This window comes from Oncorhynchus tshawytscha, linkage group LG08, assembly GCF_018296145.1.
Source record: "Oncorhynchus tshawytscha isolate Ot180627B linkage group LG08, Otsh_v2.0, whole genome shotgun sequence".
NCBI lineage: Eukaryota > Metazoa > Chordata > Actinopteri > Salmoniformes > Salmonidae > Oncorhynchus > Oncorhynchus tshawytscha.
In genome coordinates, this window is record NC_056436.1 from 15,102,353 (window position 1) to 15,123,177 (window position 20,825).

The 20,825-nt window shown below is 43.8% G+C and overlaps 1 protein-coding gene across 4 annotated transcripts in view; it reads left to right on the forward strand.

Moving 5' to 3' along the window:
- Positions 1-20,825, forward strand: part of LOC112255783 (nesprin-3) — a 51,255-nt gene that overhangs the window by 12,535 nt on the left and 17,895 nt on the right. For all 4 annotated transcript variants that reach the window (XM_042325282.1, XM_042325280.1, XM_042325281.1 and 1 more), the window contains 9 exons: positions 1,343-1,513; positions 2,982-3,137; positions 3,433-3,852; positions 5,870-6,006; positions 12,630-12,804; positions 14,543-14,725; positions 18,529-18,672; positions 18,984-19,118; positions 19,570-19,731. In XM_042325282.1, coding sequence (XP_042181216.1) covers positions 1,343-1,513; positions 2,982-3,137; positions 3,433-3,852; positions 5,870-6,006; positions 12,630-12,804; positions 14,543-14,725; positions 18,529-18,672; positions 18,984-19,118; positions 19,570-19,731 — 1,683 coding nt within the window. The remainder of the gene's footprint in view (positions 1-1,342; positions 1,514-2,981; positions 3,138-3,432; positions 3,853-5,869; positions 6,007-12,629; positions 12,805-14,542; positions 14,726-18,528; positions 18,673-18,983; positions 19,119-19,569; positions 19,732-20,825) is intronic.

The following is a 20,825-nucleotide window of genomic DNA, read 5'->3' on the forward strand; positions in this document are numbered from 1 at the left end:
CTCAACATCAGTGCCCAACCTCACTAATGCTCTTGTGGCTGAATGGAAGCAAGTCCCTGCAGCAATGTTCCAATATTTAGTGGAAAGCCTTCCCAGAAGAGTGGAGGCTGTTATAGCAGCAAAGGGGGGACCAACTCCATATTAATACCCATGATTTTGGAATGAGATGTTCACCACGCAGGTGTCCACATACTTTTGGTCATGTAGTGTATCTCTAAATCCCCGAAACATGTCACTACGACTCTACACATAACTACTGGGACAAGCCAATGTGCTTACCCCAAGCCCTTTAAATAAAGGTGAAATAAAATAAATAATGCAGCCGCTGTGTCAGATTTTTAAAAAACTTTACGGAAAAAGCACACCATGCTATAATCTGAGTACGGCGCTCAGAGACCAAAACAACCCAAACAGATATCCGCCAAGTTGTGTCGTCAACAGAAGTCAGAAATAGCCTTATAAATATTCACTTACCTTTGATGATCTTCATCAAAATGCACTCCCAGGAATCCCAGTTCCACAATAAATGTTTGTTTTGTTCGATAATGTCCATCATTTATGTCCAAATACCTCCTTTTTGTTTGCGCGTTTAGCCCAGTAATCCAAATTCATGACGCGCGATCACTAGGAGCAGACAAAGTCAAAAAGTTCCGTTACAGACCGTAGAAACATGTAAAACGATGTATATAATCAATCTTTAGGATGTTTTTAACATAAATCTTCAATAATGTTCCAACCAGAGAATTCCTTTTTCTGTAGAAATGCAATGGAACTCAAGCTAACTCTCACGTGAACGCGCGTGTCCAGCTCGTGGCTCTCTGGCAGACCTCTGACTCATTCCCCTGTCATTCGCCCCTCCTTCACAGTAGAAGCATCAAACAAGGTTCTAAAGACTGTTGACATCTAGTGGAAACATTGGGAAGTGCAATTTGACCCCATAGACACTGTGTATTCAATAGGCCAAGAGTTGAAAAACTACAAACCTCAGATTTTTGATTTTTTTTCTCAGGTTTTTGCCTGCCATATGAGTTCTGTTATACTCACAGACATCATTCAAACAGTTTTAGAAACGTCAGAGTGTTTTCTATCCAAATCTACTAATAATATGCATATATTAGCAACTGGGCCTGAGTAGCAGACAGTTTACTCTGGGCACCTTATTCATCCAAGCTACTTAATACTGCCCCCAGCCCAAAGACGTTAAATAATGCATAAACATAACTTTTTGCAGTAGAAAGGACTTGTATTATGTTGTATTATTGATAAACAATTCAAAAGCCACCCAAATGTAATGTAATGTAATCTAACGTGTGTGTGGTATGTTTGTGTGTGTGTGTTCCAGGTAGACAACCAGCGCGTCCTGCTGAGTGACGTCCAGAACCAGGCACTGTTGCTGGAGAGGCTGGTGGACGAGGCTGCAGCGCTGAACAACCGCATCCAGGATCCCAGTGTGGACCAGGAAGCACAGGAGAGACTCCAGCTGGTCTATAACAGCATACGGGACAAGGCTGATGTGCGTGTGTGTTTGTGTGTGTGTGTGTGTGTGTGTGTGTAGTATAAGGGAGGCTTTCTGATGACTCTCATTCAAAGTCTTTCCACCTATCCCCTCGATTTCTCTGCACAAAACCCAGGCTAGCATTCCTGTATAGACCTTAGGGAGATAATGTGTACCCCACGATTACTGTCAGGGTAGACTATATAGCAAACATAATGTAATGATTGAAACCATGTTGCCGTTTCAATCGCAGGCAGACAGACAGGCTGACGGTTACAGAGTACAGTAACTTCTACATTACTGTACTCTGCACTCTACGTTACTGTACTCTGCACTCTACATTACTGTACTCTGCACTCTACTGTACTCTGCACTCTACGTTACTGTATTCTGCACTCTACGTTACTGTACTCTGCACTCTACGTTACTGTACTCTGCACTCTACGTTACTGTACTCTGCACTCTACGTTACTGTACTCTGCACTCTGGGTTACTGTACTCTGCACTCTAAATTACTGTACTCTGCATTCTGGGTTACTGTACTCTGCACTCTGGGTTACTGTACTCTGCACTCTGGGTTACTGTACTCTGCACTCTACATTACTGTACTCTGCACTCTACGTTACTGTACTCTGCACTCTACATTACTGTACTCTGCACTCTACATTACTGTACTCTGCACTCTACATTACTGTACTCTTCTAGAGTTACGTCTGTGTCTCTGAATGTTGTTGGTAAATACTCTTCAAATTGTGCTAAGCTTTCTTTTGTTGTATAGTTCCTTTGTTCTCTTCTTCACACTATCAAGACAATGCCATTCCTGTTTCTATCTGCGTTTTATTGCTCTTTGAAACATCTGACAGGATGGAGCCTGACCATAGTCCTCTCCTCTGTCTGTCTCTCTTTTCAAAGGGTCTTTCGGTGCTCCTGGCCCATTTGAACATCCTTTAGCTCGTGGCAGAGCCGTGTGTTTGGTCCAAGGGGGAATGTCATTGTAATGATTGATGTTCTCTTTCATATTGAAGTTGTTGCTTATTAATAGAGCACATTTCTTCCCCTACACTTAGAAAGAAGCTGGACCAGCTAGTTCTAATCTAAGTTAAATAAAATGTTATTCTGAATAAGATGCTATTCTACTATTCTCCAGAACACCAATGAGGTTTCTTTATTCAAAGCAATTTGCATGTATCTGCTCCATATTGATATGGGTTCCTTTCCTTTTATTAGCTCTTTCTCTGGTTCCGTTATTATCATAGAGCATCGTGGACCCCAGGAAGACTAACTGCTGCTTCAGCAGTAGCTAATGGGGATCCTCGTAAAATAGTAAACACTGAATCAGTTTTTTTTGTTTAAATGTTTTTTTTTATAAAGGTTACTTGGCTTTTAAAGGGGCAATCTGGGATTTGAAAAGAAACAATCAATGGCTATATCACACATTTTTAAGTGAAAAAATACATGTACTAATCCCAGATTTTCATGTCAACAGGAGAGGCTGTCGGTGCTGCAGAAGATGGCTGAAGAGCACCAGATGTACCAGAGAGACGTCCTGAAGTTCCAGGCCTGGCTGGTGTCCAAGACTAAGGAGCTCAACACCCTCACTGAGACAGAGGACACAGCCGAGAACAAACTCCTAGCCCTACAGGTGAGAGAATTACACCCTAGTCACATGACTTCTGGGAGGGACAGGTGAGAGAAGTACACCCTAGTCACATGACTTCTGGGAGGAACAGGTGAGAGAAGTACACCCTATTCACATGACTTGCATTTTAAATGAGATTTGATTTGACTTGATTTGATTCTGCTGGGAGGGACACATACCATGCTAAGAACATTTCCTTGTAATTTCCTTAGTTTTGTGTCATGGATTTGAAAGAATATGATAAAGTTTCAGTAGGGTAGAGAATCAGGACATAGCCTAACCCTCTCTCCTCTGTCAGACCCTGGATGACAACGTGGCCAGTGAGGAGAGGACGCTGCAGCACATTGAGGTCATGGCGGAGGCAGTGCGGGCCAACACGTCCCCCGGGGGGGCAGATGTGGTGGTGGAGGAAGCAGAGGAGCTGCGTCTGGACTGGCAGAGGCTGAGACAGAGCCTGTGTGAGGCCGGAGAGAGCCTGAAGATCAGCCTGGAGTCTCGGAGCCAGTACCAGAGCCGCTGCCAGCGTCTAGGGGAGGACATCGGGCAGCTCCGGGGCCTGCTCCACAGACTGACCAGAGACCTGGAGACAGCCAGGGAGGGAGACAGGACCGGAGATCTGGAGACAGCCAGGGAGGGAGACAGGACCAGAGACCTGGAAACAGCCAGGGAGGGAGACAGGATTGAGGAACAGATGGTTGGGCAGTGGAGGAAATACATGGTGGGTTTGGGCTTACTCTCTCTATTACTTCCTGTATAATCTCTCTCTCTCTCTGACAGTTCTCTATGCTACTTTCACTCCTCAACCCTATGGTTTTCAGCTTTAGTTACGAGCTACAACAAGGGTCTGACACTGCATGGGTGGTTGCTCTAACTATTATTACCTGGCAGGAATTGCCCTCTGACTGAATGCCTGGGAGAGGTGCGGTGGAAATGAGAGAGAGAAGATAATGATTGTGGGCTGGTATTGTAACCTTACAGTAAAAACATACATGTTGTGGGAAGGTGTGGTAGGGCAGGTTCCAACAGTCTATGTGTATCAATAGTTTAAAGTAGCTTCTTTTTGTTATCTATTGTACTTCATCCTCACTGATTTGAATAATCGTGACAGATGAAAGGAAGTGCCTCCATGGGCTTTCAGTACATTGCTTACACCTGTCCTGTTTGTTCAGTAGGTTAGTGTTTTTCATCATGAATCTTGTTCTGGAGGCAGCTCTGCAGTGTTCACTAGCTGGCACAGCCACAATGTCATAAAATCTGATTTTAGACTTAACCCTAACCTTAACCTTAACCAAACTGATAAACCTTAAATTAAGACCAAAAAGCAAACATTTTTGAGCCAGATGTCTGTGTTTAACTGATGCTACTGAGCCAGATGTCTGTGTGTAACTGATGCTACTGAGCCAGATGTCTGTGTTTAACTGATGCTACTGAGCCAGATGTCTGTGTTTAACTGATGCTACTGAGCCAGATGTCTGTGTTTAACTGATGCTACTGAGCCAGATGTCTGTGTTTAACTGATGCTACTGAGCCAGTTGTCTGTGTTTAACTGATGCTACTGAGCCAGATGTCTGTGTTTAACTGATGCTACTGAGCCAGATGTCTGTGTGTAACTGATGCTACTGAGCCAGATGTCTGTGTGTGTAACTGATGTTACTGAGCCAGATGTCTGTGTGTCAGGGGAGAAGCTCCAGGTGGTATTCCATGTTAAGTACCTTGGCATCATACTTGATTCCAACCTCTTTTTTTTTTAAGCAGTTGAAAAGGGGAACTCAAATAACCAAATTCAACCTAGCTAATTTCCGATTCATATGAAATTGTTTGACTACAGAGGTAGCAAAACTGTACTTCAATGCTATGATATTCCCCCACTTATTATACTGCTTGACTAGTAGGGCCCAAGCTCGCTGTACAACATTCAGTCTGTCTACAAACAGGCTCTCAACGTGCTTGATTGAAAGCTCAATATCCATCAACACTGTTACATCCTCAGAAATCACGAGTTCCTGAGTTGGGAAAATCTTGTGCAATACACTGACGCATGTCTTGTATTCAAGGAAAAGCACCTTTCGTCAATCTGCTTTCTCTGTGAGAACTTCCCATGTCTGGAATACACTGACATCAGACACACACAGCTGCACCACCTATCACACCTTCACAAAAAACATTAAGACATGGCTATAGGCCAATCAGACTTGTGAACATAATCCCTAGCTGTGTTTTGCCGCTTTCCATGTTATGAGGTGTGTAAACACTTTTTTATGTATTGCATTTATGTATTTATGTGTTGCTTTTATTGATTTTGTTTAGTTGATGTGCTATTGCTCTGTCTGCTTGCTACATGTTGCTTGTCCTATGTTTTCACTGCTCATTGTTTGTCTGTATTGTTAATGTAATGGTTTTTAATAACCTGCCCCGAGACTGTGGTTGAAAATGAACCATCTGGCTAAAACTGGCACTTTTACTGAAACGTTGATTAATGTGCACTGTCCCTGTAAAAAAAAAAAAAAAATGAACTCAAACTCAAGATGGTGTTCATGCCAATTTGGTTGTTGATGTTGGTGTGTGATTGTTTGGGTGTAGAGAATGAGCTGCCAGGTGGTCTAGCCTCGTTTCTGGATATGTCCCAAATGGTTTCCTATCCCCTTTGTAATGCTTTTGACCAGGGCTCAAAAAGGTAATATGCACTGTGATGTGTATTTTTCCTTATTTCTCTCTGTTGGTATTCCTCCGCTCAGAACATCCGGAATACTTTATTGGCAGAGGAATCCCAGGTGGAGCGCCTTAAGGCCCAGCTTAAAGAACTCTTCCGCTTTTCCCAAGATTCCCAGCATCTCTCTGACGACGTCCTGGCTGTGGTGAAGGAACAGCAGAGGTGAGTTGACATGTAGGATTGGTCCCAAATGCAACCCTATTCCCTATTTAGTACACTACTTTTGACTAGTAATGGGGGGGGGATCGATACTTTGACTCCAAGTATCGATCTGTAAATAAAAAATGCATATTTTTTGCTAGGTAGTGTTAGCTAGCGCTGGTCATCCTATATCTTGTTCTCCAAGTATCGTGATAATAACGTATCGTGAGGTCCCTGGCAATTCCCAGCCTTAATTTTGACCAGAGCCTTATCGGCCCTGGTAAAAGGTAGTGAACTACGCCTCCCGAGTGGCGCAGTGGTCTAAGGCACTGCACCGCACTCCTAGCTGTGCCACTAGAAATTCAGGGTTCAAGTCCAGGCTTTATCGCAGCTGACTGCGACCGGGAGACCCATGGGGTGGCCCAGCAATGTCCGGGTTAGGGGTGGGTTTGGCCAGTAGGGATGTTCTTGTCCCATCGCGCTCTAGCAACTCCTGTGGCGGGCCAGGCGCAATGCACGCCAACACGATCGCCAGGTGTACCGTGTTTCCTCCGACACATTGGTGCGGCTGGCTTCCGGGTTAAGCGGGTATTGTGTCAAGAAGCAGTGCAGCTTGGCTTTGTTGTGTTTCGGAGCATGACTCTTGACCTTCGCCTCTCCAAAGTCCATACGGGAGTTGCAGCGATGGGACAAGACTAACTACCAATTGGATACCACGAAGTTGGGGTGAAAAAGGACAAATTAAATGAAACATTTTTTAAAGGGTAGTGAACTATAACGGGAATGCATCATTATCCATACTCTAAGATACTTCATATTAACTAATGTGAGAGAGTTGGACAGGTGGCATCTGCCACATTTGCTCTCACTCTCTCTTGTTCAGTGATTTCTATTCAGTGAAGGACAAGGAACAGGGAGAGGAAGATGTTTTTTCAGACTATTGACATTCACCTTCAGAGGGATGGTTCAGCAGAATTTACATAAGCCAACTGTCTATTCTTCCATAGGATATCAGGTTCAATGCCTTTTCATGCTCTAACTTGTCGTAACTAATGTGACGGTTAGGAATCCTAACACCTCTTTGTGGTCTAATAAAGGGCATAACATGTGGAGATCATCCGTTCACCTACTCTGCGTCTCACAAAGACACGGCAGTTGGAACCCAAAATCTCAAATTTGGACTCATCAGACAAATTTCCACCGGTCTAATGTCTATTGCTTGTGTTTCTTGGCCCAAGCAAGTCTCTTCTTCTTATTGGTGTCCTTTAAATCAAATCAAAGTTTATTTGTCACGTGTGCTGAATACAACAGTTTCACCTCACAGTGAAATGTTGACTTACAGGCTCTAACCAATAGTGCAAAAAAAGGTATTAGGTGAACAATAGGTAAGATAAAATATAAAAACAACAGTAAAAAGACAGGCTATATACAGTAGCGAGGCTATAAAAGTAGCGAGGCTACATACATACACCGGTTAGTCAGGCTGATTGAGGTAGTATGTACATGTAGATATGGTTAAAGTGACTATGCATGTATGATGAACAGAGAGTAGCAGTAGCGTAAAAGAGGGTTGGTGGGTGGGACACAATGCAGATAGCCCGGTTAGCCACTGTGCGGGAGCACTGGTTGGTCGGCCAAATTGAGGTAGTATGTACATGAATGTATAGTTAAAGTGACTATGCATATATGATAAACAGAGAATAGCAGCAGCTGCGTAAAAAGAGGGGTTGGGGGGAGGCACACAATGCAAATAGTCCGGGTCGCCATTTGATTACCTGTTCGGGAGTCTTATAGCTTGGGGGTAAAAACTGTTGAGAAGCCTTTTTGTCCTAGACTTGGCACTCCAGTACTGCTTGCCATGCGGTAGTAGAGAGAACAGTCTATGAATGGGTGGCTGGGGTCTTTGACAATTTTTAGGGCCTTTCTCTGACACCGCCTGGTATAGAGGTTCTGGATGGCAGGAAGCCAGTGATGTACTGGGCCGTACGCACTACCCTCTGTAGTGCCTTGCGGTCAGAGGCCAAGCAATTGCCGTACCAGGCAGTGATGCAACCAGGCAGTGATGCTCTCGATGTTGCTTCTGTAGAACCTTTTGAGGATCTCAGGACCCATGCCAAATATTTTTAGTTTCCTGAGGAATAGGCTTTGTCGTGCCCTCTTCACAACTGTCTTGGTGTGTTTGGACCATTCTTGTTTGTTGTTGATGTGGACACCAAGGAACTTGAAGCTCTCAACCTGCTCCACTACAGCCCCGTCGATGAGAAAGGGGGCGTGCTCAGTCCTCCTTTTCCTGTAGTCCACCAATAATCTCCTTAGTCTTGGTTACGTTGAGGGATAGGTTGTTATTCTGGCACCACCCAGCCAGGTCTCTGACTTCCTCCCTATAGGCTGTCTCGTCATTGTCGGTGATCAGGCCTACCACTGTTGTGTCGTCTGCAAACTTAATGATGGTGTTGGAGTCATGCCTGCCATGCAGTCGTGGGTGAACGGGGAGTACAGGAGGGGACTGAGCACGCACCCCTGGGGAGCTCAAGTGTTGAGGATCAGCGTGGCCAATGTGTTGCTACCTACCCTCACAACCTGGGTGCGGCCTGTCAGGCAGTCCAGGATCCAGTTGCAGAGGGAGGTGTTTAGTCCCAGGATCCTTAGCTTAGTGATGAACTTTGAGGGTACGATGGTGTTGAACGCTGAGCTGTCGTCAATTAATAGCATTCTCACATAAGTGTTCCTTTTGTCCAGGTGGGAAAGGGCAGTGTAGAGTGCAATAGAGATTGCATTATCTGGGAATCTGTTTGGGCGGTATGGAAATTGGAGTGGGTCTAGGGTTTCTGGGATAATGGTGTTGATGTGAGCCATTACCAACCTTTGAAAGCACTTCATGGCTATGGACGTGTGTGCTACGGGTCTGTAGTCATTTAGGCAGGTTGCCTTTGTGTTCTTGGGCACAGGGACTATGGTGGTCTGCTTGAAACATGTTGGTATTACAGACTTAATCAGGGACATGTTGAAAATGTCAGTGAAGACACCTGTCAGTTGGTCAGCACATGCCTGGAGCACACGTCCTGGTAATCCGTCTGGGCCCGCAGCCTTGTCTATTTTGACCTGTTTAAAGGTCTTACTCACGTCGGCTACGGAGTGTGTGATCACATAGTCGTCCAGAACAGCTGATGCTCTCATGCATGCCTCAGTGTTGCTTGCCTCGAAGCGAGCATAGAAGTGATTTAGCTCATCTGGTAGGCTTGTGTCACTGGGCAGCTCGCGGCTGTGCTTCCCTTTGTAGTCTGTAATAGTTTGCAAGCCCTCTGACGAGCATCAGAGCCAGTATAGTATGATTCAATCTTAGCCCTGTATTGACGCTTTGCCTGTTTGATGGTTCATCGCAGGGCATAGCAGGATTTCTTGTAAGCTTCCGGGTTAGAGTCCCACACCTTGAAAGCGGTAGCTCTACCCTTCAGCTCAGTGCAAATGTTGCTTGTAATCCATGGCTTCTGGTTGGGGTATGTACGTACAGTCACTGTGGGGACGACGTCTTCGATGGACTTATTGATAAAGCCAGTGACTGATGTGACGTACTCCTCAATGCCATCAGAAGAATCCCGGAACATGTTCCAGTCTGTGATAGCAAAACAGTCTTGTATCTGCTTCATCTGACCACTTTTTTATAGACTGAGTGGTGCTTCCTGCTTTCATTTTTGCTTGTAAGCAGGAATCAGGAGGATAGAGTTGTGGTCGGATTTACCAAATGGAGGGCGAGGGAGAGCTTTGTACGCGTCTCTGTCTGTGGAGTACAGGTGATCTAGAATTATTTTCCCTCTGGATGCACATTTAACATGTTGATGGAAATTTGGTAGAACTGATTTACGTTTCCCTGCATTAAAGTGTCCGGCCACTAGGAGCGCCACCTCTGGGTTATTGGTTTCCTGTTTGCTTATTTCCTTATACAGCTGACTGAGTGCGGCCTTAGTGCCAGCATCTGTCTGTGGTGGTAAATAAACAGCCATGAAAAGTATAGCTGAGAACTCTCTAGGCAAGTAGTGTGGCCTGCAATTTATCACAATATACTCTACTTCAAAATCTAGAGACTTCCTTAGATTTCCTGCACCAGCTGTTGTTTACAAATATGCACAGTCCGCCCCCCCTCGTCTTACTGGAGTGTGCTGCTCTATCTTGCTGGTGCAGCGTGTATCTATCCATGTCGTCATTCAGCCACGATTCCGTGAAACATAAGATATTTCAGTTTTTGATGTCTCGTTGGTAGGATATTCGTGATCGTACCTCGTCTAGTTTATTGTCCAATGATTGCACGTTGGCGAGTAGTATTGACGGTAACGGCAGCTTTCACACTCGCCTTTTCCGGGTCTTGACCAGGCATCCGGTTCTTGTCCTCTGTACCTGTGTCGCTTCCTCTTGCAAATAACGGTGATCTCAGCCCTGCCGGGTGTTTGAAGAATGTCTTGTGCGAAAAAAATCTTAGTTTAATCCGAGGTGAGTGATCGCTGTCCTGATATTCAGAAGCTCTTTGTCTAATCCAAGGTGAGTGATCGCTGTCCTGATATCCAGAAGCTCTTTGTCTAATCCGAGGTGAGTGATCGCTGTCCTGATATCCAGAAGCTCTTTGTCTAATCCGAGGTGAGTGATCGCTGTCCTGATATTCAGAAGCTCTTTGTCTAATCCAAGGTGAGTGATCGCTGTCCTGATATCCAGAAGCTCTTTGTCTAATCCGAGGTGAGTGATCGCTGTCCTGATATCCAGAAGCTCTTTGTCTAATCCGAGGTGAGTGATCGCTGTCCTGATATCTAGAAGCTCTTTGTCTAATCCAAGGTGAGTGATCGCTGTCCTGATATCCAGAAGCTCTTTGTCTAATCCGAGGTGAGTGATCGCTGTCCTGATATCTAGAAGCTCTTTGTCTAATCCGAGGTGAGTGATCGCTGTCCTGATATCCAGAAGCTCTTTGTCTAATCCGAGGTGAGTGATCGCTGTCCTGATATCCAGAAGCTCTTTGTCTAATCCAAGGTGAGTGATCGCTGTCCTGATATCCAGAAGCTCTTTGTCTAATCCAAGGTGAGTGATCGCTGTCCTGATATCTAGAAGCTCTTTGTCTAATCCGAGGTGAGTGATCGCTGTCCTGATATCCAGAAGCTCTTTGTCTAATCTGAGGTGAGTGATCGCTGTCCTGATATCTAGAAGCTCTTTGTCTAATCCGAGGTGAGTGATCGCTGTCCTGATATCCAGAAGCTCTTTTTTTGCCGTAAGATACGGTTGCAGAAACATTATGTATAAAATAAGTTACAAATAACGTGAAAAACCCCCACATAATACCACAATTGGTTGGGCGCCCATAAAACTGCTGCCATTTCTTCCGGTGCCATTTTTAGTAGTGGTTTCTTTGCAGCAATTCAACCATGAAGGCCTGATTCACACAGTCTCCTCTGAACAGTTGATGTTGAGATGTGTCTGTTACTTGAACTCTGAAGCATTTATTTTTGCTGCATTTTCTGAGGCTGGTAACTCTAATGAACTTATCCTCTGCAGCAGAGGTAACTCTGGGTCTTCCTTTCCTGTGGCGGTCCTCATGAGAGCCAGTTTCATCATAGAGCTTGATATTTTTTGAGACTGCACAAATTTCCCAGATTTACTGACCTTCATGTCTTAAAGTAATGATGGACTGTCGTTTCTCTTTGCTTATTTGAGCTGTTCTTGCCATAATATGGACTTGATCTTTTGCCAAATAGAGCTATCCCCTACCTTGTCACAACACAACTGATTGACTCAAACTCATTAAGAAGGAAAGAAATTCCACAAATTAACTTTTTACAAGGCACCCCAGTGATTTGAAATGCATTCCAGGTGACTACCTCATGAAGCTGGCTGAGAGAATGCCAAGAGTTTGCAAAGCTGTCGTCAAGGCAAAGGGTGGCTACTTTGAAGAATCTCAAATATAAAATATGTTTAGATTTGTTTACCACTTTTTTGGGTACTACATGATTCCATGTGTTATGTCATAGTTTTGATATGTTCTCTATTATTAGAAAATAGTAAAATAAAGAAAGAGCCTTGAATGAGTAGGTGTGTCCAAACTTTTGACTGGTACTGTACATTCCTCATACATGTAACCATTCACTTCTGGTGTAGCAAGTATTTAAAAGTACAACCCAACACCGTATACAGGGGTATTTTTGAAATACGGATGGGATGATGTTCAATACCCTAATGCTCAGGGAGTGTGTGCTACACCACTGCTATAAGTTAATCATGTAAGATATAAATGATCTCCAGCTCGGGTCCAACTATGAATCTGGAGTGGCTAGCTCCTGGATCAAGATCCTTGCTGCCTAAATTAGTTTTGTGCGTAAAAACAAAATTGTTTGTATATAGCTTCTTTCTTTTTGTAGCGCCCCTTGTGTTCACTGCCTGTAATACCGTATAGCACGGTATGAAAATCTGCTTACCCCCCAACACTAGTACATATTTCTTTAATTCATGTAAAGTTACATATCTAAAAAAAATTATGTACAAGCTGAGTTTTTCCTCTGACTCAGTGTGAAAGACAATATTTAAAAAAAATCTCTTCAGCAATCTTGGTCTTTGCATGAAAAGCACCATATCTAACCGGTCTTATGCTCATTTCCTTTGTCCCCGTGTAGTGTGAAGTGTCGTGCTATGAAGCTATGTGTGGAGTCAGAGTTGGGGCTGAGACAAGTGCTGCAGGACCCTCTGCATGGATTCTCTCAGTGGAGTCAGGTTGTCTCTCAAGTGCTGGAGTCTTCTGCTGAAGTGTCTGAGTTCTCACACGTCGCCATGCTGGTGCAGAACATCCAGGTAGGAACAGCACAGACTGCAGACTGCTATTGATTTTAATCAACTATTATTCCACCAGGCTTAAAACTCCAATTCTTAATGGTGAAACTGCCATGTCCGTTTAGGATATTACAACAACAAACTGTTGAACAGCAGAAGATGTACAGCAGTTATGTTTTACACACTGCTGGATGCACCTCACCTTTCATTCACAAAGTAAAAACAATAACAGAGGTGCATGGACAGACAGTGGCCCTAATGCGGATCCCATCTTTAAAAAGGATGTAGCAGGACGTAAACAAACAACAAAATAATTTTAATACAGTAAAGTAAAATGCATAGAGCAAAGGTTCAACTCATATTTACAGTAAGAGTCTCTCCCGTCAATCAAACCGCTAAACCAGGATTGTGTTCATAAGGGAGGACATTAATGTCTGAATCTCAGTAGTAACTGTGGTCTTAAGGCCTGGAGATGATAATGAAAAGAGAAAAGCAGGTCTTCAGTATTCATGGTACCTTAATTAGGCCAGCTAGGGAAATGTAATCAGCCCTACATACAGTACTGGAACTGGACAGAGATTGGCTTAGAATGCGTCCCAAATAGCACCGTATTCTCTATTTGGTGCACTATTTTTGACCAGGGTGCAGTTTGGGACACATGTCGTGGAAATCCATTACTGAGAGAGACTTGGTAATTTCTTCAAACAATCATCTTTATTTAATATCGATGAATTATTGCAATAATGAAACTGTCAACCCAACAGTCTTGACTGTCAGACTGAGAGTCTTAATCATACAGAGAATACCGGGTCGTTATATACAAAACCTAAACCTAAAACTGCTTCAACCATGGCCCCCTCCCCCTCCCCGTGCAGATTGAGCACCACAACCCAACCTGGGTTCATCCTGTCGTTCCTGTGCACGGGGGGGGGTGTTCTACTCCTCCATGCTAATTTTCCAGATGTTTCCCAGATGCAAGAATGAGAACCAGCAATGGAATGTTTGTTCTATTCCTCCAGGCTATCTCTATCTCGGGGACACACACACATCTCATCTATAGAATGCCCAGTTAGACCAGAGACATATGTCTCACATGCACCACTATTGATAGACTGGAATGTGTCTGTTTGTTTTTTTTAATCACCAAGACTTGAATCAATTGTCAGCTTCAAGCTATCTCTAGTAAAACCCATGTCCTCGACGCCCAGACTAGCTGCAGGAAGCTAGAGGGACACCAAAAAACTCAGCATTAGCAGGCCAGTCTTACTCTTAAGTTAAATATATAATAGTTTACTATTAATATCCACCAAATCAGGTATGTAATTTTTTCTTTCACACGCGTCCTAGCCTTCTCCATCAGAAAATGACTTCCTCCTAATATAAACTCCCCTCCAGATATGCGAGTAATGACAGCAAAGGTCAGGGAGCTCAATCAATCCCTGATCTGTGAAAAAGAAGATATGCTTGCTGTACTTTCACACCAAGAAATGTGTGACCTATCTACTAGAGGCACATATTTCTACTACACATAGCTTTCATCTATGGTGTGTTCCCTCTTAAAACGTTATTTTTCTTTGTATCTCCCCCTTTTTTCTCTCCTTCCCCTTTCAATATCCCACTTTTACTGTCTTCCATCTACACACTTACACTTTTCTTGATTTATCCCCTGCCTATATATATATATATATATATATATATATATATATATTTTTTTTCTTCCCCTCACTGTCTTTCCCTATTTCGCTCATTCCCCCTACAGAGGTTGCTGAAGCACAGTCTGCAGCTGCAGGAGCAGTTGCGTTTGATGCTGTTGAAGAGAGATCTGCTGTGTTCAGTGTTCGGCTCAGACAGCGCAGAGAGTCTAATGACAGCGCTCAATGACACCGTGAGGAAAAGGGAGTTACTGCACAACCAGCTGCTGCAGAGGAAAGCAAGACTGCAGGTGTGTGGTGTGGTGTGTGTGTGTGTGTGTGTGTGTGTGTGTGTGTGTGTGTGTGTGTGTGTGTGTGTGTGTTTGTCATAGACCAATTCTCATAGCTTTTAGCCGTACCCTTATCCTTCTCCTCCTCTGTTCCTCTGGTGATGTAGAGGTGAATCCAGGCCCCTGCAGTGCCTAGCTCCACTCCTATTCCCCAGGCGCTCTCTTTTGATGACTTCTGTAACCGTAATAGCCTTGGTTTCATGCATGTTAACATTGAAGCCTCCTCCCTAAGTTTGCTTTATTCACTGCTTTAGCACACTCTGCCAACCCGGATGTTCTAGCTGTGTCTGAATCCTGGCTTAGGAAGACCACCAAAAATTCTGAAATTTTCGTCCCTAACTACCACATTTTCAGACAAGATAGAACGGCCAAAGGGGGCGGTGTTGCAATCTACTGCAGAGAGCCTGCAGATTTCTGTCCTACTATCCAGGTCTGTACCCAAACAATTTGAACTTCTACTTTTAAAAATCCATCTCTCTCACCGTTGCCACCTGCTATAGACCACCCTCTGCCCCCAGCTGTGCTCTGGACACCATTGGTGAACTGATTGCCCCCCATCTATCTTCAGAACTCGTGCTGCTAGGCGACCTAAACTGGAACATGCTTAACACCCCAGCCATCCTACAATCTAAGCTTGATGCCCTCAATCTCACACAAATTATCAATGAACCTACCAGGTACCACCCCAAAGCCGTAAACACGGGCACCCTCATAGATATCATCCTAACCAACTTGCCCTCTAAATACACCTCTGCTGTTTTCAAACAAGATCTCAGCGATCACTGCTTCATTGCCTGCATCCGTAATGGGTCAGCGGTCAAACGACCTCCACTCATCACTGTCAAACGCTCCCTGAAACACTTCAGCGAGCAGGCCTTTCTAATCGACCTGGCCGGGGTATCCTGAAAGGACATTGACCTCATCCCGTCAGTAGAGGATGCCTGTTTTTTTTTAAATGCCTTCTTCACCATCTTAACTAAGCATGCCCCATTCAAGAAATTTAGAACCAGGAACAGATATAGCCCTTGGTTCTCTCCAGACCTGACTGCCCTTAACCAACATAAAAACATCCTGTGGCGTTCTGCATTCGCATCGAACAGCCCCCATGATATGCAACTTTTCAGGGAAGCTAGAAACCAATACACACAGGCAGTTTGAAAAGCCAAGGCTAGCTTCTTCAAGCAGAAATTTACTTCCTGCAAAACAAACTCAAAAAAGTTCTGGGACACTGTAAAGTCCATGGAGAATAAGAACACCTCCTCCCAGCTGCCCACTGCACTGAAGATAGGAAATACTGTCACCACCGATAAATCCACTATAATTGAGAATTTCAATAAGCATTTTTCTACAGCTGGCCATGCTTTCCACCTGGCTACCCCTACCCCGGTCAACAGCGCTGCACCCCCCCACAGCAACTCGCCCAAGCCTTCCCCATTTCTCCTTCTCCCAAATCCAGTCAGCTGATGTTCTGAAAGTGCCGCAAAATCTGGACCCCTTCATATCAGCCGGGCTAGACAATCTGGACCCTTTCTTTCTAAAACTATCTGCCGAAATTGTTGCCACCCCTATTACTAGCCTGTTCAACCTCTCTTTTGTGTCGTCTGAGATTACCAAAGATTGGAAAGCAGCTGCGGTCATCCCCCTCTTCAAAGGGGGGGACACTCTTGACCCAAACTGCTACAAACTGCTACAGACCTATATCTACCCTACCCTGCCTTTCTAAGTTCTTCGAAAGCCAAGTCCCCCCTTATCTCAGCTCGCTGGTCACCATAGCAGCACTCAACTGTAGCACGCGCTCCAGCAGGTATATCTCTCTGGTCACCCCCAAAACCAATTCTTCCTTTGGCCGCCTCTCCTTCCAGTTCTCTGCTGCCAATGACTGGAACGAACTACAAAAATCTCTGAAACTGGAAACACTTATCTCCCTCACTAGCTTTAAGCACCAGCTGTCAGAGCAGCTCACAGATTCCTGCACCTGTACATTAGAGGTCGACCGATTAATCGGAATGGCCGATTAATTAGGGCCGTTTTCATAACAATCGGAAATCGGTATTTTTGGGCGCCTATTTGCCGATTTAAAAATAAATAAAAAATAAATACATTTTGTTTTTATACCTTTATTTAACTTGGCAAGTCAGTTAAGAACACATTCTTATTTTCAATGACGGCCTAGGAACGGTGGTTTAACTGCCTCGTTCAGGGGCAGAATGACAGATTTTCACCTTGTCAGCTCGGGGGATCCATCTTGCAACCTTACAGTTAACTAGTCCAACGCAATAACGACCTTTCTCTCTCTCGTTGCACTCCACAAGGAGACTGCCTGTTCCGCGAATGCAGTAAGCCAAGGTAAGTTGCTAGCTAGCGTTAAACTTATCTTATAAAAAACAATCAATCATAATCACTAGTTAACTACACATGGTTGATGATATTACTAGGTATTATCTAGCGTGTCCTGCGTTGCATATAATCTGACTGAGCATACAAGCATCTGACTGAGCGGTGGTAGGCAGAAGCAGGCGTGTAAACATTCATTCAAACAGCACTTTTGTGCGTCAAGCATTGCGCTGTTTATGACTTCAAGCCTATCAACTCCCGAGATGAGGCTGGTGTAACCGAAGTGAAATGGCTAGCTAGTTAGCGCGCGCTAATAGCGTTTCAAACGTCACTCGCTCTGAGCCTTCTAGTAGTTGTTCCCCTTGCTCTGCATGGGTAACGCTGCTTCGATGGTGGCTGTTGTCGTTGTGTTGCTGGTTCGAGCCCAGGGAGGAGCGAGGAGAGGGACGGAAGCTATACTGTTACACTGGCAATACTAAAGGGCCTATAAGAACATCTAATAGTCAAAGGTTAATGAAATACAAATGGTATAGAGGGAAATAGTCCTATAATTCCTATAATAACTACAACCTAAAACTTCTTACCTGGGAATATTGAAGACTCATGTTAAAAGGAACCACCAGCTTTCATATGTTCTCATGTTCTGAGCAAGGAACTGAAACGTTAGCTTTCTTACATAGCACATATTGCACTTTTACTTTCTTCTCCAACACTTTGTTTTTGCATTATTTAAACCAAATTGAACATGTTTCATTATTTACTTGAGGCTAAATTGATTTTATTGATGTATTATATTAAGTTAAAATAAGTGTTCATTCAGTTTGTTGTAATTGTCATTATTACAACAACAAAAGAATTGTCCGATTTAATCGGTATCGGCTTTTTTGGTCCTCCAATAATTGGTATCGGTATCGGCGTTGAAAAATCATAATCGGTCGACCTCTACTGTACTTAGCCCATCTATAATTTAGCCCAAACAACTACCTCTTTCCCTACTGTATTTATTTATTTATTTTGCTCCTTTGCACCCCATTATTTCTATCGCTACTTTGCACATTCTTCCACTGCAAATCAACCATTCCAGTGTTTTACTTGCTGTATTGTGTATACTTCGCCACCATGGCCTTTTTTGCCTTTTACCTCCCTTATCTCACCTCATTTGCTCACATTGTATATAGACTTGTTTATACTGTATTATTGACTGTATGTTTGTTTTACTCCATGTGTAACTCTGTGTTGTTGTATGTGTCGAACTGCTTTGCTTTATCTTGGGCAGGTCGCAATTGTAAATGAGAACTTGTTCTCAACTTGCCGACCTGGTTAAATAAAGGTGAAATAAATAAATAAATAGGGCTCTGGTTGAATGTAGTGCATTATTGGGGTGCCATTTTACATGCAACCCCTAATTTCTGATATGTCCTTTCTTTTAGGGTTTGATCTCAAGGACAAAGGACTTTGGGGACGCCTGCAAGTCAATCAGGAACAAGCTGACCCTGCTGAGAGAGAGACTGACCTCAGCAGACAGCCTCCAGCCAGACATACTGGCCAAGAAGAGCCAGTCAGACCAGCAACGGGTGGGTCACTCACTGCCATGGAGATCCTATGATGAAGTTCATTGTTTCATACAATATATTACCACATATGATCAGGTTCTAGAATGAACATTTTCCTGACCAAGATGGCTGTTTTGTTACCAAAACCCATTCTAGTGTTCTATTTAATTCTGTGCTCACAGTAATCTACACCTGTGTCTCTCAAACTGGTTTCCTCTAGCCAGTTCCAGTGTGTACTAGGAGAAGCATATACATATATAAGCAAAGCATTTATAAAGCATTGATCATTTGTTTTACTATTAATAAGCTACTGCTTGTGTCCTCTCTCTCAGGTGATCAAGAAGGACTTGGAGGACTGTGAGGCCCACATCACAGCTCTGGAGACTCTGGTGTCGTCTAGCTCTGCTAACAGGACACAGTTTGAGAGGCTTTACGGGGACTGGAGAATCCTTTACAAGTCCGTCAGGGTAAGAAGGGCTCTGAGAGAGACGGCAACTCCATTCTTTCTTCACAGGTTCTGAAAAAGGTTAACAAAGACCCTTTTCATGCTACTGAGCCAAGCTGGGCTTTTGTTAAATGTATTTTCCTTTTACTTAACCAGGCAAGTCAGTTAAGAACAAATGCCTATTTTCAATGATGGCCTAGGAACAGGGGGCAGAGCGACAGATTTGTACCTTGTCAGCTCGGGGATTTGATCTTGCAACCTTTCGGTTACTAGTCCAACGCTCTAACCACTAGGCTACGCTGCCTCCAGGCTTTCTGGGGTTACGCATCATTATGGTTTCTGGAAACGTGCTGGGAAGGACAATGTGAAAAGAAAATATCCCAGTCAACAGTACTATTAGGGTTGGCACTATAGTGTTAATCAGGCACATGTATTTGTGCATTCATGTTTGGATGTGTCTCTCTCTGTGTCAGGTAAAGGTGAAGGAGAGTGAGGAGAGCATCGGGGGGCACGAGAGTTTCCACGTGAGCCTGCTAAACGTGGAGAAGTGGTTGATGATTATGAGGCAGAAGCTGGAGTCCTACCGCAGTTCTACTGGGGAGTGGAGCCTGGACAACAGACAGCAAGAGGCTGAGGTACTGACTTTCCACATTTATCTGTTATGTTCTTGTATCGTATGGTATGTTATGTCTAGGATAGTATGTTGATGGGACAACAGACAGCACAAGACTGAGGTACTGGTCTGTTATCTTAAAGGGCAACGCCACCACTTTTCAACTTCATTTTCAGTATCTCCGGCACAATACCAATGTCAACATATGTGAAAACGGCAAATTGTTATGTTTTGTATATATTTTTTTTATTTTTTATTTTTAACTAGGCAAGTCAGTTAAGAACAAATTTTTATTTACAATGATGGCTTACCAAAAGGCAATAAGCCTCCTGCGGGGGCTGGGATTCAAATGTATATAAATGTAATAAAAATATAGGACAAAACACACATCACGACAACAACACAACACTACATAAAGAGAAACGTAGACAACAACACAGCATGGTAGCGACACATGACAACACAGCATGGCAGCAGCACAAAACAGGATACAAATATTGTTGGGCACAGAGAACAGTACAAAGGGCAAGAAGGTAGAGACAACAATACATCACACAAAGCAGCCACAACTGTCAGTTAGTGTCCATGATTGAGTCTTTAAATGAAGAGATAAAACTGTCCAGTTTGAGTGTTTGTTGCAGTTCGTTCCAGTTGCTAGCTGCAGTGTACTGAATAGACGAGCGAGCCAAGGATTGGGCTCCCGAGTGGCGCAGCGGTCTAAGGCACTGCATCTCAGTGGTTGTGGTGTCACTACAGACACCTTGGTTCAAATCCAGGCTGTATCACAACCGGCTTTGATTGGGAGTCCATAGAGTAGTGCACAATTGCCCCAGCGTCGTCTGGGTTTGGCTGTTGTAGGCCGTCCATTGTAAATAAGAATTTGTTCTTAACTAACTTGCCTAGTTAAATTAATGTTAAATAAAAAGATGAGAGTGCTTTGGAGACCTATAAAGATAAAAAGTTCTACCCGATGACATCATCAAAAGTGAAAACATTTTAACAGTGATTTTCAAAGACCTACGAGATTCGCGGTGACGTGGGGAGCAAGAAATGCCCCTCTGGCTAGAAACTTGTTACATGTTTTGAAAATGCACTGTTTTGTTACTGTTAATCCTA